At 40.2% G+C, this 25,950-nt stretch overlaps 1 protein-coding gene across 4 annotated transcripts; it reads left to right on the top strand.

The window, feature by feature from the left end:
- The first annotated feature begins 85 nt into the window (after positions 1 to 85).
- Positions 86 to 25,950, top strand: TMEM87A (transmembrane protein 87A). 4 transcript variants are annotated; one of them, XM_068946027.1, is made up of 20 exons: positions 86 to 248; positions 1,298 to 1,358; positions 4,861 to 4,958; positions 5,841 to 5,957; positions 7,566 to 7,619; positions 7,715 to 7,771; positions 9,403 to 9,553; positions 10,302 to 10,363; positions 12,181 to 12,364; positions 13,007 to 13,106; positions 13,933 to 14,026; positions 15,221 to 15,289; positions 16,380 to 16,488; positions 17,707 to 17,765; positions 18,035 to 18,138; positions 18,527 to 18,600; positions 19,833 to 19,894; positions 21,155 to 21,210; positions 22,546 to 22,576; positions 24,042 to 25,950. In XM_068946027.1, the coding sequence occupies exons 1-20, from the start codon at positions 108 to 110 to the stop codon at positions 24,081 to 24,083; spliced, it is 1,725 nt and encodes a 574-aa protein (XP_068802128.1). In that variant the 5' UTR covers positions 86 to 107; the 3' UTR covers positions 24,084 to 25,950. The 4 variants fall into 4 exon arrangements, with proteins under 4 accessions (XP_068802128.1, XP_068802129.1, XP_068802126.1 ...); XM_068946028.1 differs by having other exon boundaries at positions 15,221 to 15,293; positions 16,384 to 16,488; XM_068946025.1 differs by lacking the exon at positions 15,221 to 15,289 and adding an exon at positions 14,553 to 14,624.

The raw sequence follows: 25,950 nt of genomic DNA, 5'->3' as shown, positions 1-25,950 counted from the left end.
GCGGCTCCGCCCCGCGCCGCTGCCGTTGGCCCACGAGCGCCGCGTCGCCGGCGCGAGGAGCGGAAGGGGCGCGGCCAGCGCGGCGGCGGCGGCCTGCGTGCGGCGGGATGGCGGCGGCGCCGCGCTGCGGGGGGTGGCGGCGGCGGCAGCGGTCCGGGGTCGCCCTGCTGCTGCCGCTGGCGGTGCTGCTGCTGGCGGGCGCGGCGGGCGCCGGGCAGCTCTCCAAGTGGGAGCTCCCGGTGCCTATGGTGAGTGCGGGGAGGGGAGGGGGAGAAGGAGGGGCTCCCCGCCCCGGTGGCGGCGGTCGGTGTGCGTGTGGGGCGGGGGCTTTGCTGGGCCCCCGAAGCGGGGAGCGCCGGGGCGGCCTGTCCCGCCCGCCCGGCGCCCTGCGCTGCGGCCGGGGTGCGCCTGTGTCGGGCCTGGCCGCGCCCCGGGCGGGCGCGGGGGAGCGGAGCGGGGCGGCGGCGGCGCCCCCTGCCCCGGCTGGGCCCTCTGCCGCCTCCAGCCCCGCGCGGCGGGGAGAGGAGGATTTTGTGGGAAGTGGGCGGACGGGGCTGAGGGCGAGGCGGCAGGAGAGCCGGGTAGGTGTCCGGGTGCGTGGCCGGGAGGGAGGCGCCCGCCCCCAGGTGGGGCCCGGTCTCGCGGGGGGGGGGGCCGCGTCGGGAAAGGTCCCCGCACCACCACCCCCCTTCCCCCCCGCCCCGCGCGGCCCCTCTGGGAGCGCTGTGCCGGGGTCGGGTGTCAGGAGACGCGGGCCCCTGGGAGCCTGCCACGGGGGCTTTTAGCTGAGGGGAGTGTGGGCACCTGGGAAGGGGAGGTGCTTTCCGCACCGTGCCTGTTTGCATGGCGAAAGGACGTTTGTTTCGTTGAACTTGTGTTTGCTAAGCTGTGGGAGATAGCAATACACACTTTCGGTGAGACTTTTGAGCTTCAGGAGCAAAATTAAAGGCCTGTGATTAACGTTCCTGTTGATTTTAGGAGCAAAAGGCTTTTTGGGGGGGGGGTTGGTAAAGTGTAAGCCTTTTTATAAGGCAGAAAATGCAAATCATTTTAATAAACGGAGATGAAAATGATTCAGTTTTGCAGAACAAAAACCCCCAAGTCTTTCAAGCCATCTTTAAAAGTAGATTGAAGGGGTGGTGAAGCATGACTGGAAAATCCAGTAAGGCTGGCTCCTTATTTGGCATTCACTTTCGTTACTGTATTGAGTTAAAATTCTGAGTGGAAGAAGATAACATTTATTTAAGCTGGGTGACCTTAAGCCCACTAATATCTTTTATTTCTTTTGTCTGTGCAGGGGAAGAAGTTTTTTAACTTTGGGAAGATTCTCTTCAGCAACACCACCATTTTCCTGAGATGTAAGTGAGCACAAGGGATTAACCTGCTCTACTGGCTGTTTGACACAGCCCCAACTTAACGTTTGGAACTCAAAACGCCGAAAATTTTTTAATCACGCTGGCTGTGGTGGCGGATAATCTCCTGCTACTGGCTGAAGGCTGCTGGTCTGATATGGTTGGGTGTGCAGCCTTGAAGGCTCCTAGTTTAGGCTGCAGCAAGAGTGGATGGTTCTAGTCTGGCTGTTTGTGGAAAGGGTGAGATAGGCAACGGGAGCCCTACTTGATTTCAGATAGAGTATAATTGGGTGTGGGATGTGCCGAGCCCCCTGTGAGATATCCTTGTCCTATTTCAGATATGCTAAATTGGTCTGGCTGGGAGGTTTGGCATTGGGTGGGACAAGGCCTGTTGCGTTGTAGGGCGGCTGATGCCGGTGTGCAGTGCTTTTGAGACCCTATTCCTTTGTAGCTGGATACCTCCAGAAGTGGTCAGGGAATGTCACTGGATGCTCTGATAGAGCCCTTCTGAGAGCAGCGTTTTCTCTTCCTGATCTCAGTGAGCAAGTGAGCTAAGGATAAGTTATTTGTTCTTTCTATTGCTCTTCCGTGATCTAGCCATGGCTATGGATTATCTGGGTTAGTGCAATAAGCTGAATTTCTATAAAATAGCCTCTCATATGTGAATAGCCTCTCATATGTAAATATGTGAACCTCATTGAGGTGGCAGTCTCGTATGGATATATGTGACTTGTGAATGTAAAGAGATGATTTAAAAAGGCTGGAATCTTTCCCATGGGCTTGGAGTGCTTTCAGGGGCACTTTGCACCTGAAAGATACCCGCCTTTTTTGGGTTGATGCTTCAAAGGCAGTTTGTTTAAGTGCCTCCATTAATCCTATATGGATTTAAAATAGGAGGCTTATAGTAAGATAGCTATTAGAGAAGGCTCATCAGTTCTAGATTAGGGTTTTCCTATTTGTCCAGTGTAGCTCAAATGTTGAATTTCAAAGCTTGCAGCTGGACAGCTGCAAGTGTGCTGCTGCAGAAACAAAGTGTAGAAATCGGGTGCTTGGGGGAAAAAGGGGTTTTGAAAAGGGCATCTGGAACTTTCATTAGATTTTTTTTTTTTTGGTCTAAAGTTTAGTAGAAATAATGAACTTATGCTAACGTGGCATCTAAGACTTGGAACCCCACTGTAACCTCTCTGTTAAGTCTGATTATGAGGTATGCAGGTGAAATAAGCAAGAGAGGGAAGGAGTCAAGGCACAGAGGAAATAGGATTTGCTTTCTTGAAGATAGGTTTGTGGCAGAACTGGCAGGAAGAATCAGGTCTCTTGGCTCCTGTTGTAGACTTCATCAGCTACGCTGCACTGTCAACCTTTAAACAGGGATTAAGCTGTAAAATTCTGTAGTGAAGGCACCTGTTTAACATGCCAGCGTGATTAAAAGATTTACCATGAGTTTAGATAATGAATCACTTGCAGACCTGGGAGCAAATCGACTGCCTAAGAATTGGTGTGCAAAGTGAAGCTTCATCTTTAACGTTTTTCCTTCCTTCTCTGCTGTTGTCTGTGTAGAAACTGGTCTGTCCTCTGTTTGCTGTCTGTTGCTTCTTCCATCTGCTCTGTAGTGTCCATGCAAAACGTGGCCCTTCTTGCCAAGCAAGTTTTCTCATGTGTTATTGCTGTTTTCGGTGAAGACCTGTATTTCCTCCTGCTTTTTTCTGTTCCCTTCTTGATGTTTATGGTGTGTTCCATGTGCTGGCATCTAATGAGTTCTTCTGCTTCTGACTGGGAAGGACTGTCACTGATACTTATTATTGTCTGTAATAAATTTATTTTATCTGTTACTCTTCTTAAGTGCTATTCTTGACGGCATCTGGCTTCCTGTCTAGGGTCATGGTAGATATCCTGCTTTCACCTGTATGTTAGTACAAAGACTACATTTGAACTGAATGTTGCTGGTGTTTTTTGAAGGCTAATGAACTTTGATTTCCATGTTGTTGAATTTAGTAAATGCCATGGATGCCTTTTTGCTCTTTTATAGTACTTCTTTAAGATTTCTGTCAGCAGTTGTTTGCCTAGGTTGATGGATTGTTCTAATTGTGGTTTATTTTGCCTTTTTATTGGTGTTACTGCGGAACATACAGTTTCAGTAAAGTCTGTCTTGATGTTTGGTATTTTTTAATCCCTACTATTTACAGCAATTTTTTGAAGTGTTCCTCCCTTGACCGATGTTATCAAAAAAGCCTTTGTCTTCTAGGAATTTGCCATCTACCCACATCACTGCATTGTTTGTGTTGTCTCTCCATTTCTTTGTTGTTCCATCTGTCACATCTATGGCTACGTAGAGAATGTATGCCCTGTTTTCAGATTTACCAGAAGGAGCCATAGGGAAACTCTTTTCAGTAACTGAATTCCTTTATTTTATTTTATTTTTTTTGAAGCCTTTGATATTAGGGGCCCAATTGTTGAGTCCTTAGCCCTGCATGTACTTGTTCTAGTAGTCATGTGGGTTAAAGTAGGGTTAGCCAGGTAAGACTCTGTGGCAGCGTCTTTTAACTAATTACTTATTCCTCTGCTATGGTCAATGTGGAAATGTTCATTAGCAGAAGTTCTATACGTGTAACAAATTTGTGGGTTTTTGGTTCGAGTGAATGTTCCCTGCGAAGGTATGGGACTTCTTGGCTGCTAATAGTATCCTGTCAACTCAGTTCTCTGAGCAAAAACACAAATGTCCTCTGCCAAAACACAAATATAATAATTTAAATGACTCTTCAGAAACTCTGAATAACCACTGCTCATTTTGTTTACATGTGAAGTTTACCTTAATATAAAATTATCTTCATCAAGCTTTAGTTTTGGAATGATACTTGAAACAAAAATCAAATGATGATAATCTTTACTGAGTAAATTCATATGTTTCATCTTCCGTGCCTATTGTTCTTTAATAAATCAAAACTAAAAGTTGTGTCTTACTACTGTGTTAGGTAGGGTTGTAATTTTGACAGTGAGCTGATGTAGGGATAGCTTGTTTGTGGATGTTGACTTGCAAACTCTTTCCAGTTACTGTCTTGGTAATGATACGGGTATGTTTAAATATTGGTATATTTAAATTATCAGTATAAACTGCTGTTAGCATTAACCTATTATTTACATACTTGCTGTATGCTCAATGTATCTTAGAAAAGCAAATCCTTTATGATAGTTGTAATCACTGAGGTCACTGCTGTTGTCGTCTTGTTTGGTATTTGAATGTGCTGGAATATTCCTGAATGTTATAAGAACAACCAATTTCCAAACAATCTTCAGCTCTGTAATAGAATTGTGTAATGCTATGATGGCATTCATTTTCCCATATTCTTCTCCTTTTCAGTTAACAGTAATGGATTATTTGAGCGTAAAGGTTTTCTATTGCTTTGCTTTCCGTTTCTTATTTAGAATGGCTTTCTTAATTACAGTAGTCAGGCAGAGAATGTAAGGAGAAGCGTGTCAGATAAAGGGTGTCTTACATGTCTTTTCCTTCTAGTTGAAGGGGATGAGAAGGCTTGTGACAACTCCCAAGGTTACAATGTTACTTGGTACTTGAGATATTCTGATTGCTACAATGAAGTCTTCAACTTTGGGGTAAGAATTGTGTGAAAAAACACAGGTTATGATTTTTATGGTTAAGCAGATCTGGGGTTGGGAGGTTAGAGATTTCTTACTTGCATCCCCACTGCTCTGTGGGCCTGAAAGAGACACTCTTCCGTTGGAAGATAAGAAGTTCCTGCATCAATGGGATGTTAGGAATGGAGGGGAGCTTGTTGGAATGGCTAGCTTCTCTGGATTCTGGGTGAGGTTCAAATGTTTTTCAGAATTCTTTTAGACCCAGAAGTTGAAATAATAAATATATCAACCCTAAACTGAAGTATTCATCTGCTAGAGGAAAATACTGTTTACAGCAGAATACTTAGTCACAGCAAATAGAAACATATTTTCATGTGCAGTCTTAGTTCTGTTCTTTCTCCATATACATTATGAGTACTAGTGATTTATACAAAACGTATAGTGCTTCTTTCAAATGTGGTGGGGCACACAACTGATTTATAGTGTTTGTAACACACTTTCTTAAGTGCTTAAAATAGTTAGCTATGACAGTGTAACTACTAACCTAGTGCAGTTCCGAGATCTTTAAACTTTCAGGTAATGTAATAGTGGAGAATTTATTCACGTAAACTTGAGCTTATGCTGGCTTCTGCACCACCATTGCAGGACTATTGAGATTGCTCAAAGTATTGATTCTTGCTCAAAGCCTACATGTAAATTACTTTTTTTTTTTTCCCCTCTTCTTTCTTGAAGCAAGGAAGAATAGTCTTGTGTGAGCTTGATGGCCTTTATCCTGTTAAATTCTGTTCAAGGATGTGTATAGCAGGAAATTATGCTCCTTTCCAGGACTTGCAGCTGCCTGTTCAGATTGTCAACCAGTATTTCACATGGTGTATCTCTGTTCTGTTCTGTGCCTGGCAGGATGAGCAGGCAGAGTACTATTTTGGGACTACATCTGAGGAGCATCCGGGTTGGTCAGGATACTATGCCATGGCTTCTCTCTTCTTTCCAAATTGCTCTGAGCTCTTCAGGCCCCAGGTATGGGTGGAAACTTTACCGTTTGCTCTGTTATCTCATATGATATACAGGGAAGATGATAGTTCTTGTTATAATTGTGTTACCATCACATCTGAGGATCACCGCCCTGCCGTTGTAGGTTGGGAGGTACTTTTTTCGTTTTCAAACTACAACAGTGAGTTCTTAATCTTGGTTTATTTCTGGCTTTCTACTAAAAATCTGGCTCATCTGAAAACTTAAAAGTTCAGTGATTTCTTTTGTTTATGGTCTCATGTTCTGCATTGTTATTTCACTTAATACTGGGAACTGGCTTGGAGGCTACTGCTAGTTGAGTAGGAGCATGTATCTCTGGGGCAGGGTAAAGCTCCCGCTAAATTTAGGTTAATAAAGGGCTGGTTCTTTGCCTAGATAATGTTCGTCTATGCTAATGGAAGTGAAGGAATGATGAGAGATGGGTTACTTAAACGCTGAGAGCAGACTGAAAAGAATGAAAAGTGTATAGACAGTGCAAAAAGGTGTTTGAAACAAATCAGGTGGAAGGGACAAGAAGAAAGATAACACAGGGAGATGTGTGCAGACAAGCTCTACACCAGTTGAATATCACCAGGGGAAGCTGCACAGTCATACTAATGACAAATATCAGTAAACTCACTGTCTTTGTTTAATGGTGTACTTATTTAAGAATTCAAGGCAAATTACACAGCATTGCATCTGTATTCAGTCATTACCAATTTAAACAAAGAGTTATGGATGGAGAATACTGGGAAATATCTCATAACTATTGAATCTAGCATATTTATTAAGGAGAAAGGAATCCCTAAAAGTGACTTTAAAAGGCTTTCTGATAATGTCTGTGTGCCTCTGATTCCTTGATACCTGAAGATGGCTTGAAACGTTTAAAAATGTGTATGCTGCCTGCTTTTTTTATGTTTAGTTTTATCAGAAATGTTAGTTTTGCTTTTCCTTGGTTTTAGAGAGAAGATCTTGAGGTCTCAGCTGTGTAACGCTAACTCAGGCATCTTATGTGAATGTAAAAGTTGGTAAAGCTGATGTGACTTTTTTTAAGTGACTTTTCTTAAGATTCCTCTGAAAAGCCAACTGAAGTCTTAACAAATAAATACCCGAGAGGAATATCTTTTGTTAAAAGTTTGACAGAAACTTATTTTGGCTGTTCAGCTTTGTTTCAGTAGTTCAAGACCTCATAATTTGGGAGACTTGGCAGAACCAAGGTTCTCTAATAGGTTCCTGCTCTTCTAGACACCTTCTTTGCACAAACTGAGGCAGAAGTCTCCAAATCCTGTTTCTGTTTGTAGAGTTCATCTAGTAATGGAGGTATCCAACAGATTTACTATTTGGAAAAATAAATTAATTCCACTACTATAATGCCTGTGGGCCCAGTTCTAAAAGTAGAGACCTGTTGTCCAGGGGGAATAGCATTACAAAATGTTAATCTGAAGAAGTATTCAGGATTCCCACTGGGGAATAACTGTTTGATTCAGAGAAATGAAAACTCTGATAGTGCTGTTCAGAGTATCTTTCCTCGTAATTGAATGTGCTGGAAGCTCTTCTGGTAGAGTAATGTCATGTTAATGTAAAGTGCCTATAAACACTTTTATTTTTATTTTACAGGTTTTCTATAAAGAATTTGTTCATCCAGAACCTCTCTCACCTGAGAAACAAGAGGTGATAATTTTTTTTCCCCTCTAATGAGTGAGAATAAGAGTGGAAGAGATGCTTTTGGCATATTGATTTATTTATTTTCTGGGTTTTTTTTTTAGGGCTTAAAAGATAAGAAGGAGAGTGGAGTAAATCACACGATGGTGGCAGATAAAACAGTATGTATATTGAATTTAAGAGTGACTTGGAATCCAACAGTTCTTCTATATTTATATTTCTTGCTGAAACAAATTGCTTCTAGTATTCACAGGGGTTGTGCAGTTTTGCCTGTAATTTTTTGAGATCTTTGGTTGTTTTAGCGTCAAACTAAGTAGTTGTGTGTGGAAAACAGAGTAACGATATTTGTACAGCTTCCTTCGTGTGAATTATAGAATTCATACCATTCAAACTGATGCTACAAACTAAAACTTTAAAATAACCTTTTTAAAAAAGGTATTGTATACAAACTATCTCTGCCAGCTTTATGATAAAATAATAATTGATAATGATCCATTATCAGTTGTCATTGATGTTCAGAGATTACATTTGGTTTCATCTTTATCTAATCAATCTTTTGAAACCCTGTAGCTAACAAGTTGAATGATTATACTTAATTTTCAAGTCTGTTAGTAATTTTACTAGGTATTATGTTCAAGCCTTAATCAGGAACAATTGTCAAAGTAACTTAAACTTGAACGTCTTGGTTGCCCGCAAAGCAAATGTATTTAACTTCTTGGGTACCAATAGGGCCGGTTACTTTAAAGTTGAAAGTGAATAGTTGCATGTGCAATTGTGAAATAAGGAATTAATGCAGCAAAAGATGGAGCTATTTTAAAAGTAAACTAGTGTATAAAACTGTCTCCATCTTCTTTTAAGTAGAATTTTTTTTTTAACTAAACGTTTTAACTTCAGCCAATTTGAACATAAGCTTATTTCTGATGTATAAGATTCTGTTGTCTTTAGATCTTGTGGTCAAGATAATTCTCGATAGAAATGTGTGCTCTTAATAATTAACCTCTCTTGGAGAGGCTAGTATAAAAAGTCCTGCACTAATTCTACAGTGGTCATGAGTGGCCTGTGAGTAGCTAGTCCTGTTTTAACCCTTAACTCTTCATAAATTATTGCAATTTCTGAGATAGCTGGAACTTCTTAAGTTGTGGGATTCACAGCTTTGTTTACTGGTACTCAGAATCTTATTTGTTTTAAGGTGCAAATATTTAATCTGGACAGACTTCCTCTGTTGCTCATTTAGTGGCAGAGTTTGAGTCTTACAGATGTGAGAGATGTTGCGGAGTGAGAAGTAGGTTTCCACAGGAAACGACTGATATGGAAATTTTTACTACTCCTCAGACCTCTTCTGTCTTGCACTATACAATTCAGCCTTCAGCTAAGGAGTTACATGTGGTTGTACTGCTACCAACCATTTGCTTTCAGGAAGTATCTTTGTAAGCATCCTAATGTTCCTAGAGTGAGAATAACAAGTAGGACACTTTGCTGAATTCTTTGTAGCCTTTGGAGTACCTTTACTAAATAACTCTTGCAATAACCCAGTATTAAATTTGTAAATAAGCCCTGATCACCTCACAAGTCTTTGAGGATTCTTCTGGATTCAAATGTAAGCAAATATCAGGCCAACTTTTTAAGTATTATGTCTAATAAGTGGATTTAAAATTTACGTATCAGATTTTCGTTAACAACTTTTAGAGATTAACTTTACTGTTAGGTGGAAGACATTATCCGTATCAGGAGAAGCTGCTTTTTCTTGTTTTTTGGACTATGTGCTACCTACATGAAGGCATTTTATTTTCAGGCAATGAATGCTGTTATTAAAACTTGGCGAGATGGGCCATATATATTTATTGTGCAAATTGGAGTTTCAGCTGCGAAAGACTCTACTACTAAAGTTAAAAGAATGGAGAAAACAACACCTTCCTCTAATCTCAAAGAGAAGCTCTTTACAAGTAAGATAGATATTTATACAGTAAGCTAAAAATAGATACTGCACTCTTTGATTTATAGCAGCCTGAGTGACTGTTCAAAGATACTTTTTAATGTATACCGAATGGCCTGTTTTCATAAGACACCACCTTTTGCTTCATATAGATGTAAATATTCCCTGTTACAGCTGCTCTTACTGTACAAAATTAAGTGTCTTGAAGATCCCATGTCTGTCAATTTGTCAGTTTTATGATGGACATAAAGAAGAACCTGAAGGAGTTCAGTTTGGAGGTTTCATGTTGTGTTTTAAGAATGTCCAGATCAGTGCAGTCACTTATATTAATAAGCTCAAATCATGTGGAAAACTGAAAGATCAAGATTGTCACCTTGAAGTTATATTATAATATGCCTAACTGCATTAATAACCTATCCAAATTTTTGAGAAATCTGAAAATTCCCATTAAAAAAACCTTGAATTAAGTGTGGTTTCCACCTTCCCTGTTATATATGAATCTACAGCACAAATTACTTCACTTTGAGTACTACGTGAGCTGCTTTGTAATGGAGCATGTAATTTTTAATTACGCGATTTTAGTTGAATGTGTTGTGTTAACTTTTTCTTTGATTAAAAATACAAATTAGATTTAAAAGCTTAATCTATGCGAACATTTGGAATCTCTTCAGCCTTGAGTAGAAATCAGATAGGTACTTTGTCCTGACTTGCTGTTTTTGGTTTGTAATCAGATTGCTTATTGGATTGTCTTTTGACAGTGACAATAGAACTGAAGGGGCCATATGAGTATCTCTCACTTGCAGACTATCCTCTGATGATTGTAAGTAAAACTGCTTTTCTTTGACCTATAAAGTTGTGAGCTGATGTGAGTCCCTATTAAATAGCTTCCTGGAATACAGTAGGAAAAACAGAGCTGGTGGTTCAGAAGAAAAAATTTAATATAATTTTTTCATTTTAAATACAAAATAACGAAAACGGACGTACGCTTCAGGTGTTCACGTGGGCCAGTAACACTCTCCTCCTCTCCATGGCTTAACTCAATGCCTGTCTACTTGTAACGCCAAAAGCTATCAGTGTCATTAGCTCTAAATTGAGCAGCTTTACTGACACTGTTTTTCTCTTTAGCTCATGTCTCAGGAAATTTGCTATTCTAAGCGTTTGTTTACGGTTACCCTTTCATTTGTCATTGCTTTCTTTGTCCTTTTATAGCCTCATCCTCTTCCCTCTACCAGCTGTCTTACACTGCGTAAGGTGGTCTTCAGTATTGTCTGATGCAAAAAGCATAACTGAACTACAAAGAGATCATCTCTTTTTCAGACGGTTTGCTGACTCTGTTAGTTGCCTCTATCTAGGAGGCTAAGAAAATAAATGAACTTAAGTAGTAATACAGCATAGACAGACTCTAGCTGGGGTGGCAAGAGTGGCCTGTAACTAGTAGGAGGGATGACAGCATTTCTGAAACGTTTTGTTTTACTTCCTACAGTAGTAAAAAGCCTCCAGCAGCAATACTGACGCTCAGTTCACTAAGTGAGAATATCCAAATGTGACAGGCCCCCAAAAAGGTTTCTGTCTACATGCTTCTGTAATGGAACATCTCAACAGAAACTGGCATGTCTTAACAGTTAAACTGCATGGATCGCTCGGAGATGAAGATCTGTAAGGATCAGTATACTGTCCTCATAAGGTGTTCCGGTTTGTGGAAGTCTGAGGATCATGCAGCAAGCTTCAGTAACTGGTTTAAAAAAACCCTACCCTCTACAAGAAGGGGCTGCTTGATTGTTACTGTCCTATACTTTGGCTAAGAACAACTTGCTATTCATTCGGTGTCTCCCTCTCTACTTTTAATTCCTTTTCTTTCTCAGTCTCAATGCCCTTTTTAAAATTCGACCTGCTAGGGCATGCCACTATGATTTAGAAACCTCAGCACTGTGTAACAGACAAGCTTATTGCTCAGTAGAGGAGGGACGTACATCTGAAAGTTCTTCCGAAGCAAGCCATGCTGGACTGAAACAAAATCACAAAATATTAATATTCAAATGAATTTCTAGGTTGTTTCTTCAATCCAGATTTTTGGCAGACCTAAAATTTGGTCAAACACCAGCTTTACTGAAAATTATCTTGAGAGAAGTTACCAGATTCTTCGAACAATACAATTGCAACCAGCAGTTCCTAATCTCTGTTCTGTGAAATAATATCTAAAGGTGACTTAAGTTTGTTTGCAGAGTACTGTAAATGTATGATGAAGTTAGCAATAGAACAATATGTGAAAAGTGGCAGGGTTTCTGGCTACTTGATGTGCCCATACTCTTTCCTGAGCTTTTGGAAGCTAGTAGCACTTACTTCTTCCCTTAGAAGAATCTGCTCTGAAAAAATTGGCAGGCCGCTCTTCGAAAGTGAAATTGCTCAGAAATTCAGTTATTACTTTAATTGCCTCTATTTGCAGTGAGAAATTAGTCCTATAATAGAATCCAGAAAAGATAAATGAAGCAATGCTTATTTCTAATCGTGTGTATGCAAACACTTCAAAAGCTAGTATGCTTAGGAGGAAAATATAGCTGTCTTACATCCATGGAATGGAAACAAGGAAATGATTTTGGGGGTTAAGGGTCCTATTTCTTGCTTCTCCTTGTGTAACAGTTCTTCATGGTGATGTGTATTGTGTACGTATTCTTCGGGGTTCTGTGGCTTGCATGGTCAGCCTGTTACTGGCGGGATCTCCTGAGGATCCAGTTCTGGATTGGTGCTGTTATCTTCCTGGGGATGCTCGAGAAAGCAGTCTTCTATGCAGAGTTCCAGAATATCCGCTACACAGGGGAATCTGGTACGTTGCAAGTGCAGCTTGCAGTTTCGTTGATGGAGGGGAAAGCAATAATGGCTTATGCTGACATGAATTTGGGCAGTAGATGCATTTTAAGTATATGATTCCTTGAGGGTTGCTTCAAAACAAGCATTTTTGCATTTTTTTTTTTTAATGCTTTAAATGCTTTTTATGATCTCTTGGCAGTCTGTACTTTTGCCTCGTTTCTTTTCTTTTACAAAACGACGCAGTGCTTAAAGCTAAAATGTAACGTTCTCTGACTCTAAGGGTAATGTCTTATGGATGTAGATCTATATGGATGTATTGTTGAGTGTATTCACTATAGTGCTGACTTAAGGCTTAAAATGGGATTTCCCAAGTGTAGCTTAGAATTCATTTGTGGTAATTGGTATTAGACTTGGAAAGAGACTTTGACATTCCTTACTGAACACAACAGTGCTGCAGATGATTTTTGCTATTCATTCTTTAGCCTGATAAGCCATCTTAAGTGACTCTGTCCAAATAAAATCTTGGACTTGATAGTTTTTAACGGCCTGCTTTCCGAAAATAATCGGTTCTACTCTCATACTGCTGTTACCTGCAGCAGTTACTAAAGACGTAACTTATGTTTTATTAACCTAGCTTCCTCTTCTTTCCTCTTGTAAGTCCAAGGAGCATTGATACTGGCAGAACTGCTTTCGGCTGTGAAACGTTCCTTGGCTCGAACTCTGGTCATTATAGTGAGCCTAGGATATGGGATAGTCAAGTGAGTAGTTACTTCCCTGATAATACGTATTTAGAACGTGGTTATATTGCATTAAAAGGCTTTTCGTTGTTGGCTTTTAATAACTTATTCTCTTTCGTATACTTTGTTACTTAAAAGGTGGGTGCTTAAGCTAAGTGCTATAAAGATCTTGACTTCTTCACTAGCTAATAGAGACAGACACACGTGTTCATATGGTGATTCCTCTTCTTCCCACCCCTTCCCTGGGCCACTGTGGGGTAGGTGTCTGAATCGCTGTCAAGATAACTTTTTCCTCCGTGACTTGAGAGAGAGCCTTATATGCCTAACTTCCAGGCAAGGAAGAGCTTGTGGAAATGGGAAAGTTATGAATTGCTGAAAGCAGATCTGCTGCTAGCAGCAAGTTTCTATTCTGTTGATAGGGGATCTGCTTTCGGAGGCTTCTGCTGCAAAGATAGCTCATATGTCTGTCCTCAGCTCTGTTCAGTGATAAATCTATGTGCTGTGGGGGAGCAGAAGTTTCCAACAAGTGTGGGTGTGCTGGGGGAACTGGGAAAGAAGAGATGGGCTGGGACTTCCTGAAATAATAATGAAAAGCTAAACAGGTTAACGTGTGAACAGTCCTGTTTTCTATCTCTTCCTTAGCCATACTGCACTGTAAGACAAAACCAACAGTAAGCTTAGAGCACCATAATAGAATGATTTCCTTGATCTAGAAGTGGCTTGTCATGAGGACCTTCTACTTGCATGTCTCTTGCTTTAACGTAGACTCAGGTGGATATGATTTCATTTTCCCCCCCCCCGACCCCCGCAACACATTTAATCTAAATTTCTCTCTGTTTTCCTACAGGCCTCGCCTTGGAGTTACTCTTCACAAAGTAGTTATGGCTGGAGCCCTTTATCTGTTATTTTCTGGCATGGAAGGTGTTCTTAGAGTCACAGGGGTCAGTAATCGCATCTTGAATTTTTCTGTACCGCAGATGCTACTGGCCTTGTTTAGATATGCGCATAAAGAATCCCAGGGCTATGCCAAAAGAAGGAAATTGAGACAATGAAATGCTTGAACTCTGAGACCACGGATGTGGGTTGTGGGCAACTAATTTAAGTTCCATGTCTTCTCTATTTATCGGGATATAATTCTGTGTGTTCTGAAACAATTTTCATAGTTTTGAGGTTAGTCCGGTTTCGGACATCCTATATTCTACCTAGATCCCCATGTCTAATACTTCAGATCAGTTTAGTGTATCTGTGTGTAGGGCAAGTCACAGGCAAAAATGTCCGGTTTGGGTCACCTGGCTACAAGTCTAAAAAATGTTAAAACTGCCTTAAAAGCAGTACCTGGGGAAGTGCATGTGAGTGGTGCTGCTACTTGCCTCGTTCTAGAAGAGGGACATCTCAGGTATAGATTTTGTTCTGTTTGATATCTTGGGACAAGATATTTAACGTCTCATATATTTGGTACCTTTTCAGTTTTTCTATAACACTGTGGCTCTGATAGCAAACTTGGCCCTGTCCATGATTGATGCCTGTATTATTTTGTGGATATCCTTTCATAAACTGCAGAATATGACAAGCTTATTTACATAACTATTCGTATAGAGTACTTAAAGGCAGTGAGAGGTCATTAGGGGCTAATTTGCATGTCATTTGGGATTTTGATAGGTTTTGATGGACCACAAGGGCAATTCTTGCCACTTTGAGTGGTAATACTTCTTTGCTGGTGGAGTATTCAGTTCTTCCATGCGTAGTGTAAAAGCTTTAACTGCCACATCTCCAGCAAGCTGATCACCAGTTTTCTGTAACGGAAGTGGTCAGAGCACATGATTGCAGCAGTCACCTCAGTAGAGGCTCCTTTTGATGGTGTTGGATTTCAATTTACTCAGGAAAATTACTTCTTGCCTTGCTGGTGGAGAACTGGGAACTGACAGTGCAGTATTGTCTGCTTTTGACCTTTTAAAACCACTCTGTACCTTCAGCTGAACACTTAGTTTAAACCCTCTGCTTCCGTAGTAAAACTCAGAAGCATTGTGGTCAAGTACTTGTGTTTTCTCATAAAATAGCTTGACACTGCTCACTTGATTCTTCTGTACCTTGTTTCCATTTCAGCTTGTTCTCACTGGCTCTCTCTTTGTCTCCAGGCCCAGAATGATCTTGCCTCCTTGGCTTTTATTCCCCTGGCTTTCCTAGACACTGCCTTGTGCTGGTGGATATCCTTCACTATTTTACTTGGTGGGGTGTGTTTTCTTTCAAAAACAAAAGCTTTGTTTTGGAAAGTCTTTTTGGCTATTTCTTTTTCAAACCAGCTTCAAGGAGTTTTTTCCTACTTCTGGAAAAGTTAGTCTAAACTCTGTAATTGAGTGTTCAGGTAAGCCTTCGCTACAGCCAGTGCAAGGATAACTAGATTACTGATAGATAATCTGTTAGAGCAGCTCCTGAACATAGACAGACTAAACAGTCTATCTCTGATTGTTGAAGTGTGACATTTGTTCCAATGTAGCACTGTAGCTACTGTATTGTAGTACAACAGCAGTGATCTTTGAAGAGTCGTTTTATGTTGCTGGGGAGAAGTTTCTTACCAACATCAAAGCTGATTTTTTTTTTTTTTTCCCCTGCAAAATTTGGACTCATCTTGAAATAGTTGGATGACAAAATGGGGCAGAGTTAACTTTTTGGTGTCTTGACATATTGCATCCAAACAATCATAATCTACTGTGACTTTAAGAACTGCTGTCAAATGCTGAACTCAAAACACCATATGGCAACGTTCAACATCCCCAGTACAGAAGTAGTTTTAGCAAAAGTTGATCACAAAACACTACTTAGAATAGCTTGCTGCCCAGTCATGATAGCCCTTATCTCCTACCTTGATGTCTCTCTTAAACACTTAGTCACTATAGAAATAGAAATGTAGGACAAAGGTGAAGAGACACACGCACGCACACATATATTGTTTAATGGGTTTTAACCTGCTTGTAGTTCAGACTTAATTTTATGCTCATCCGAGGTATACCTGACCCTCTTCCGTGGGGTGGACCCAGTCCAAAATAGATACTTGCATAGTGTTGGGATGTGATGATAGTTCTAGGTTTAGATGACTAAATGACATAAAAGGGATGGGTTCTACTGTTGCAATGTACTGTTTAGTGCTGCTGCCATCAGATGACCTTCTCTTCTACTGTGAGTCTGGCCTACTTGTAGACAGTTATTGGGGGGGGCGGGTAATTGCTTATGAGATCTGTCTCCTCCTAAGTCTGTAACCAGCTTGTCCCTTCAGAGGCTTTCCTTGACTTCCTGTACATATTCATCAGCCTGACTCAAACAATGAAACTGCTAAAACTTCGGAGGAATGTTGTGAAACTCTCTTTGTATCGGCACTTCACCAACACGCTCATCTTGGCAGTAGCAGGTAAGCAGAAAATTACATTCATCAAATAAGAGCGCTTCCCATTTTGATTTATGGCTTGATTTGATTGCTACAGCAGGTCTCTTTGTGGCATTTCTGTAAATGCAGTCAAAGTACTTGATATTTCTAACACTTGACTCCTTCGTAATAGTGGGTCTACAACAAATGTTATGTTGCTACTTCAGAGGCAGTGGATTATTAGTCTTGATGCTAGTAAGATCAGTAGTTCTATGCAATTCCTCTAACAGAGCACCTTCTTCCCTCCTAATAATTATCTTTTGCTCCCTGACAGCTTTATGCTATGGTGTTAACTTCGCAGAGATAGTTTTTGCCAAAATCACAGCACTTGTGGTATGAGATTTTAATATGTCTTCTGGCTCTGCATCATTGACATGTTTCTTCCTCCTCCGTTGAAGGCCAGAGCAACTCGTGGGGGGGGGGGGAGGCGCAAATGTTCTTTATACTGTAAAAGAATGCCTGTCTGGGAGAAAAGAGATTCAACTTTCCTGTCAATTTGCAGTGGTAACAAAGTGAACACAAAGGATAAATCTGTTTAAACATGTTAGTGCTGCAAGGTGCCTAGCTTCTCTCCTCTGTCTCGACATGCTATCAATACAATGAGTAGAAAACTTCTAACCACCCTGTTCTTTATTTCAAAACAACAACACCATTCATTTAATGGACAGTTCTGATTAAAATCCTTGCAGCGCCTGATTCTTAATTGTAGAACTAGTTAGTGGAGGGAAGTCTCATCTTTTAAAATCATGGTAAGAGCTTAGTTTGAGCATTGGAACTCTTATGGGTCAGGATTTGGATGCTTAGGCATTCAGATCAGATGCTTCAGTTACTTAAAGATAGGTTTTATTTGTCAACTTGTATAGAAACCGTGGTTTGGAGACTTGATAAATATGAGAATAGTACATAGGCATGTGGAGTTTGGCTAAATACTTTTTTACTTGATTTTATGCCTTGGGTCGCTGATGAAGTAATAACAAGATATACTGCGCTGTAAGCCTAAGTGACAGACCATAAGCTTTTGTAATAAGGTCAGCGCAATGAGAATGTTTTGTTTTCTAAAACTAATAAATCAGATTCCAGGGATTTCAGTATTTAGGTCTTCACCCTTTTTGAGAAAGCTTTACAAACAAAATCCGATGAGTACTATAAAAACACTAGCACATTTAATGGTAATATGCAGTTTGTTTGTTTTTAATCTTGCAGCATCTATTGTATTTATCATCTGGACCACCATGAAGTTCAGGCTAGTGGATTGTCAGTCGGTGAGTTTGTATCTTGAACGCTTTCTGTGACTGGTGCCTCTTGATAAGTTTACATTTGGCAGTACAAGAGGTGAGTTTGGGGATTCTGGAGCAGATTTCTTTTTCTGTGGATTGTGTCTAGAGTTGTACACCATATATGAAACTGCCTCGCTGTTGTGGGAAGCCAGCCTCTTTGTTAGATGCCTGTATCTTACCCTGGGAAAGAACTGAGGATGTACACCCTTTTTCTCCTCAATTTGTTCTACTTGTGCTGCTGTTCTCCTTCACAGGACTGGCAGGAATTGTGGGTGGATGATGCCATCTGGCGTTTGTTGTTCTCAATGATCCTTTTTGTCATCATGATTCTGTGGAGGCCATCTGCCAACAACCAAAGGTTCAACTTTTCTTACCTTTTTCTAAAAATACTGTTTTCGGGGAGTGCTTGTCTGTCCAAAGAAGTCCTGCTGGGTAATTTCAATTGTTGTATGCTGATCCATAGGGATACTAAGCAGTTTGTGTAGGGGCTTGAGGAAAAGTAAAATTAGCTGTCTGTTTCTTTTCATCTCAAAAAGCATAAGGAGCCGTGTAGATAGAATCTCTTCTTGGTGGTGAATTTATTTAAAAAGAAATGGCTTGAACTCTTGATTAGGTCGTTGAGCATAGACCTGGCCGAAAAACAATGGAACTGCACAGAATAGTCAAATGAAACGAATGTCAGGATAATATCTCTTACATAGTAAGAGGTGTTCTTCGAAGGTTCTTTCATTCTTTCCCTCTTAAAGGTTTGCTTTCTCACCGCTGTCTGAAGAAGATGATGATGATGAACAGAAGGAGCCAATGTTAAAGGAAAGCTTTGGTAAGACTTCCAAAGCTTTGGTAAGACCAAAATTATTAATCTGCTCTCCTGATTTCAGCGTTAAAGGGAGGCCTCCGGAGAGAGTAGTCTTTTGTTTTCTGATTTAAAAAAAAAAAAAAAAAATTCATTACTGATGTAAAAGCAGAGTAAATGCCTTCCTCTTGCCATTGTTTTATGCAGCTGTAGAGGAACACCACCGTTAGGTTCAGTCTTTACATGTGGATTTTTTCAGATGACACTGGACACACTGCTAGTGTGGCTGCTCTACCATGTTCACTAGACTCTGTTTACATAAACAGAGTCATAGGTTTAGATCCAGTCATGATGACAAGAGGCTCTCAGATATTGTTGCCAGGCAGCAAATTAGTTTACAGTTCTTTTAAAATCCAGTTTAAAGGTTCTCATGTTTTATCAGTTCTCTGAACTCTGTAGTGTTGTGTGTGTTTGTTTGTTTTTTTCCATATCCGAAGGGCCATTGAACAAGTATGTTCAATGTAAACATATGGATTGGTCATGAAAGAGTCCAGCTGTATAAGACCAGGTTACAACTTTCTTGCTGCTCACTCCCTCCTACTGTAATAACGCTCCCTCTCCCCTGCCTCCCATCTCCCTACTGCATCTGTTGTCCTCGTAGCAATATTGTTTACAGTTCTATATAGGGTAGGGTCACTCACGTTCCTGCTGCTGCTGACGGTCCCCAAATCAATTTTGCTGGAATATGTCAGCACTCCTTGAGTTGTTTAAGAGCTGAAGAGGAGTGTGTTATCTCCTACCTGCATTTGGCCCATCAGCTATATCTGGCTGTCTGCCAGGCTGGGGGAGACATGCTGCCTCTCAGCTTTAAAGCCAGTCAAATGACTCATCAGCAGTCAGTAGGTAAAATAAATTTTGGCAGTTGCATATGTCCTTGAACTGCATGCTGTGTATGCTTGGCTTAGAGAAAAGGAATAGAAACTGATTTTCCTAGGTGAAATTAAATACATATTTTTGCAAGATAAATTCAGGAAAATTTGAGTTTTGCCCTTTTAAAACATAGCTACTCCACTCCCCTGTTAGGAAAAATACTACAAGCCTTTTAAAAGGAAAGTTTCCCTTTAAAGAATAGCTTATTTTTCTTAATCACTCTATCTCTTTGGATTTGATGAAATATTCTGAATAAACACACTTCCACTTACAGTCTACGAACAATTATAGTTCAGTTATCCCAATCTTGTTTCCTTCTTTGTCTTCAGAGGGAATGAAAATGAGAAGTACAAAGCAAGAACCAAATGGGAATGTGAAAGCAAACAAAGTTGTGAGTATGTCCTCCCTTTCTAGAGCGAGTTAGATGCATCTCTTTTATCTCTTTTGGTTGTCAGTCTCCCAGGAGTAACTCGCCGATATGCAAAGCGTTCAGCCTGTATATGCAAGTTTCCTGGGTTGCTTCAGAGTGGAAGGGAGTGGGTAAAATTGTCGTATGTGTACAGTACTTACAATAAAAGATAAATAGAGGTTTTGCATCTGACTTCCTATAAATGCAATGAAGACTTCAGTCTGTTCTGTAGGAATGTTTGCGCAATCTAGTATAGAAAGAACTATTCTATATAACGCTGTATTCTGAGAATGGCTAATACACTCTTTTCTCAAGTTTCTCAAGCTGAGAGGGAGGCTGAGCTATATTTTAAATTAATTGCCTTGTGATTGAGTGATTCATTACTCAAATGGGGTGATGTGTATATTATTATGTAACTACTTAAAGAGTTTGGGTGTTACATATGTTATATATGTGTATTTTTCACAAGTGGCTCATAAGCAGAGGGCTTATTCTCTAGGGATGAATTCACATTCAGTTAGGAGGTAGAATCACGGAATGGTTGAGCTTGGAAGGGACCTCTGGAGATCATCCAGTCCATCCCCCCTGCTCAAGCATAATACATGTATATTCTGTCTCAGAATCTTTTCATGGATTTCATGTATAAATTTAAGAGGAAAGAATCTATAGGAATTCCTGGTAACAGCAGAGACTTTTTTGTCATCAGCATTGCTCTTCTCAAAGGTTGATTGCAACCATATCCTTTTTATTCGATGATAATGTGAAAAAAATCTGTGTTTTCTATTGGAGGGGGACAGAAAGAGTCAGTTCTTCAACCTCAAACAAGTGTATTTGGATTGTGAATTAGAATGTTTTTGTCAGTTAGTGAGTAATCCTGACAACGCAGTGAAACTTACCTCGGCAAAATCTGGCTTGTGCTATTTAATAATTTTCCATCTAGAAAATCTTCTAAAGATGATGTTTTTCTGTGGGGGACTAAGCCCCACAGAATAGCATAAATAATTGGAGTCCTGAGGGCCTGCTTTGCCTAGTAGCTGTTAGATTATAACTTATTCCAGCTTTGTAGTAGTCTTTTCCTTGGAACATGTTTTCTGTAATTCAGAAATCTCATTTTAAGGGTTTATTTGAACTGGCATTATAGTGTGTTTCTCAAGGAGGCTGAGGGGGGAAAAAAGGCTCGTGTTTGTGATAGCATTTTGGGAAAACTGACTTTTGTTCTCTACTTCATTTCTGTACTTGTAGCAGGAGGATGACCTGAAGTGGGTAGAAGAGAATGTTCCTTCTTCAGTAACTGATGTGTGAGTATTTTTGTAGTTTAAAATAAAAGCAGGTTCCTCAGACACAAGAATGCAACTATGCTAAAATGCCCTATAACTTGCATGTTGCACCTATGTGAGCAGATAGTTCACCCGAGAATTGGCCTCTGACTTCTTGGCAGGCTTCCACCTGGCTTTATGCAGTGTCTCAGACTTGCGGTCCATGCCACTTGAAGGCATGCTGAATTAAGGAACAGTCTCATGATTATGAAGCCATAGGCTGATTTGCTTACACTTCAGTGAAGTTAAACAAAACAAAGAAACAGAAAACCTAAGAACAAAAACCCCTCTTTCCCTCTGATTAATGCTATGAAAATTTGAGTGTCTTCCCAGGTGTAAACCATGGAATAATTTCACTTAGTACTGTACTTGATTTGGAATGCCTTGTCTGAGTTATTTTTATGATCCTGGCAAGACAGTCAGACATCTATTTTGCTTGAAACACTAATTTTTACGTCCTAAGAAGTCAGTGACTCTGTCTAAATTTTTGGTAGTTAAACAGAAGTCCACAGATTCATTATATTCACAAATATGAACAATGAATTTTAGCAGAGATTCTGGAATTAAGTTTAAAAAAAAACCCAACCCTCTGCTTATAGTCTGTTAAAGACAAGGTAAAAAGTCAGGCTTCAAGTGGCTGCCCTGAGAGGAAAAAAAGTGTGTTTTCCCAATAAAATCTGTTTTCCCAGGTCTAGCATTTGAAGAATGTGGTAGCACGTCTTAAGACCACAAGAACTAGATGTTATAAGTTAGGAAAGGGCACTTTCAGGTAGTCTGCTGCAGAGCTTTCTGTTCTTGTATGTTTGTTGATCAGGACTGTGAAGAGGTGAGAGCCTAATAGATAGACAGAAAGTCTGTTGTAGCTAGAAAGGCTGTGCTCCTGGTGTAATTTGTTTTGTTCATAGGGTGTGTTTTTATAATACAGGCCCATACTGTAAATGTCTTGTCAGTGTTTATATATTGACAAAATGTTCCCTTTGTAGTTGTAGCCAGACTGGTAAGATGCTTGGAATGATGCAGGTTATTTCGTGTCAATTTATTAAGTTGTTTAATTGGCAATGAGTTTAGAAACGGAGAACAAAATAGTTTTAGAACTGTGAAAGGTCATTGAGGGTACACCTTGATCTCTTCTTCCTTTTGTGCGTCTTTCTCTAACTTCCATGTTTTTGACTTAAAACATCTATATATCTTCGTTACTGTTCTCCTTTGCCCTAAAAAAAAAAAAAAATAAAGGTGCAAAATAAGGTTGAAAACAGTTGTTGATATCTGTTCTCAGTAGGTGCTCTAGTTCACTTAATCATTTTTTTTCTCTTGCAGTGCTCTTCCAGCTCTCCTGGATTCAGATGAGGTCAGTAAACAAATTTTTGGTACAAATGAGATGCCAAAGGAGTTATGAGTCATCTGTTAAGGACTTGGCTTAATAGAACTGGGTTCTGTGATCTTGCCAGTGCATCAGGAGAATACTACCAGAGGAGGGAGAGTGGCCATAACCAATGATACAACTTGTTACAATACAAATGAGTCTCAAAGGTTTGCTGTCTGCATAGCTCATTCTTTCAGTGGTAATTGTACATATGCTGAAGAATACAATTTACCACAAAGCAAACAGTGGGTTTTTTTTAATTGCTTTACAAGCTCTTTCTGCTGTAGAGAGAGCGTCTGTCTGTGTGTCTGTCTGTGTGTCTGTCTGTGTGTCTGTCTGTGTGTCTGTCTGTGTGTCTGTCTGTGTGTCTGTCTGTGTGTCTGTCTGTGTGTCTGTCTGTGTGTCTGTCTGTGTGTCTGTCTGTGTGTCTGTCTGTGTGTCTGTCTGTGTGTCGTGTCTCTCTCTTTTTGCATACTCAGTTGTGGTTTTACCACTCAGTTTCTCCTCTTCCCTTTGTACGTGAACTCTTAGGGGAGGGATGTTATGCTGTGGAAAAGCAGCTGAATTATGTAGCTTGGAGAATACTTTTAATTAACGTTGTGGGTAGCAGATACTCTTGGTATCATGATACCATTAGTTAATGTATCACTTGAAAAGTACTGTAATGCATTTAGAGGAAATGATAATAGCAAAGTATTTTCGAGTCTTCTGGCATAACTTTGTGTTAGTGTCAAAAAATGCACGTTGGGAATTCAGAAGGCTTTTCTGGTAACTACTTTTTAAAATGCTACACAGCAATGATGAATAGTGTAGAGGATATTGTCATAGCACTGTGGTTTTTAAATGATGGCTCTGTCCCATGTTACTAGTATTATCGTGCCCATCGCTGTTTCCCCAAGGTCTATCTCCAGATAGTGTCAGTCAACTTGCTAACAAATAACAAATTTATGCTGGAGTTAAATTGTCAGGAAGATGTAATGAGAAAGAAGGTGAATATTACAGCGCTGAAATAACTATTTGGACCCTTTATGTAGGTAGTCCTTCATATTTTTGTATCTCACAGTAGAATCCCGTGTGTAAGTGTTTGAAAGGGGAGTCCATACTAAGCTGGTATCTGGAGCAGGAGCAAACAGTACAACTCATCAGCTAGTGAGGGAAAGTTACTTTCACAGCAGTGAAAATTATGATGCATGTGAATAATACATGTGTGAATGACATGACCTCTGACCTGTAGTCCTGTGAACTAGTAACTTGTGGATGGAAACGTATACCCTTTCTTTTGGAATGGAAAGTTATACCTGCTGTGTAAGTTGGACTCCTGGCTTAAAATGCATATGAGTATGCATTTGTTGTAAATATGTGAGGCATAACCCCTTATTTCTGTATACTGTTAATATGTAGAGCCACATGACAAAACTAGGTCTTTTTTTTTTTTTTTTTTGTCTTGCAGGAAAGAATGATTACACACTTTGAAAGGTCCAAAATGGAATGAAGGAGCAGCAAATGGAGTTTTTGCTATTAGATGTGGAGACAGCTCTCTTAAAGTTGCTTGGTGGATCAAGTGCATCCTGCTGATTTGTTTCTTGATCTCAGCCTTGGGAGTTTGATGCTTTATTGGAATGAGGGCATCTTGCTGTGGAAGAAGTTCACAAAGACATTGATACACCTTTTGGAAATTTTGAATTTTCAAAGTTGCTGCAAGTTTGGATTTTTAAGCAAATGTATACTATTCTGGCACCTTCTGTAACTTTTCAAATATTTAATCTGTGAAACTAAAATTCCTAATGTCTGCTTGAGGAGTTTATATTTCAGTGTTACAATTTACTGGTCAACTGCCTGTATTGTTTTGGGGGGAGGGTGGGAACAGATAGAAATAAGCACTGGAAAAACAACCTACCCCTTTTCTGGCAGATGTCAGTGAGAGGTTTTTATAGAGCAGTTCCTATTACTGAAGGAAATAGGATGCCAGAAAGGAAATATTTGGAAAAGTTACAGTGATATGATGGGTTTTTAACAAAATCAAGTGCAATTTTATTCGTAACACTGTGTAAGAAAGATTTTCTATTTTAAATGTCACTGACCTATAGGTAACAGTTGCATAAAGCTTACATTTGTTGTGGCACATCTCATTGCCGGCAATGTGGTGGATGCCTGGAAAAATGATTTGCCCCTACCTTCCCATTGTTGCATGACCTAATAAAAAGCAAACAAAGAAACAAAAAAAAAAACCCACGCACCAACCCACTACCCACTTCTGCAAAGCTCTGCAAGTATTTGACTATTATGCTAAGCAGCTATTAACTGGATGTTTTGGCATAACTCTCTTCTCTGCACATGTAACATCTCCCATCAAAAAATTATTACTCTTCTATGAGAAGATGATGTTGCTTTGTAGAGGGAGCAACCACTGCTTACCTTACCGGACCGAAGCTTTGATGAGAGTACAGAGTGCTGGGCTATTTCTGTTCCTAGTGTCTTAGTTATCTGGCCATCCCCTTTAGGCCACTTTAGTCTTGCCTCTAAAGTAAATGATTTGGTGATGTACTTTCCTGTCCTGTGTTAGTCCCTATGGTCAAGAGGTACTCTGTTGATTTGATCATTGTGTTTCAGTCAAAGTTGCAGATTTCTATTCTGTACGTTCCGCCCCCCCCCCCCCCCTGCTTTTTAAAGGGGAAAGAACTTTGAAGTATCTTGGGTGGTTTCCTGGTTTTGTTTTAAGTTTGGCTGAGAAGGTTTCACTTGCAGTAACTTACACAGGGAAACCCATTATAGGCTGTATGACAAAGGCTCTAATTGATACAGTTCATAATCTTTACAACTGATAACTAGCAGGCAATGGCAACACAGCTTGACTTTTAGGGAGCTGTCAGACATGCTAGTTGTGGATCTTGCTGGACAGGCTTGGGGAGTCAGCTTTTCTTGTTCTTCGCCGATAGCGGATAGCTGCGATAGCTGCGTCTGCAGAAGTGTATGTGTGACTGTACTTCATTCATTCCACTGTAAAGTCTGATAGCTTAGCTCTAATTCATCAACAATTTATGCTGGAGCACTGCACTTTACAGTAGAATAGTTGAAACACAAGCGTACGTACCTTCTGTTAACTGTGCTCTGAGGGACAGCAACCTCATAGCAGAAGGGCAGAGAAAAAGCTGGGGCGTTAACACCTTAATCTGCCTCTGCAAGATTTGCGGAGCTCTCCTGCCAACCCCTTTTGGCCACAGGTAGATATTGTAGAATCTTTAATTAGGAAACATTTTGATTTTTAATTTGGTATGCTTAATTGATACAGATGAAACAAACACCCTCCATGCCTTTCTGGGGAGAAGAAATTTTGTGAAATAAAGCTACACTGAACTGAC

Source organism: Struthio camelus, chromosome 5, assembly GCF_040807025.1.
Source record: "Struthio camelus isolate bStrCam1 chromosome 5, bStrCam1.hap1, whole genome shotgun sequence".
NCBI classification, from domain to species: Eukaryota; Metazoa; Chordata; class Aves; order Struthioniformes; family Struthionidae; genus Struthio; species Struthio camelus.
This window is presented reverse-complemented; position numbering and strand designations above follow the sequence as displayed.

Coding starts and splice junctions, on each gene's coding strand:
- TMEM87A (XM_068946025.1), top strand. CDS start 108: ATGGCGGCGGCGCCGCGCTGCGGGGGGTGGCGGCGGCGGCAGCGGTCC. Junction 14,625..16,379: donor ATGCCTGTATTATTTTGTGG/ATATCCTTTCAT, acceptor GACTTCCTGTAC/ATATTCATCAGCCTGACTCA. Junction 16,489..17,706: donor GCTCATCTTGGCAGTAGCAG/GTAAGCAGAAAA, acceptor TTAATCTTGCAG/CATCTATTGTATTTATCATC.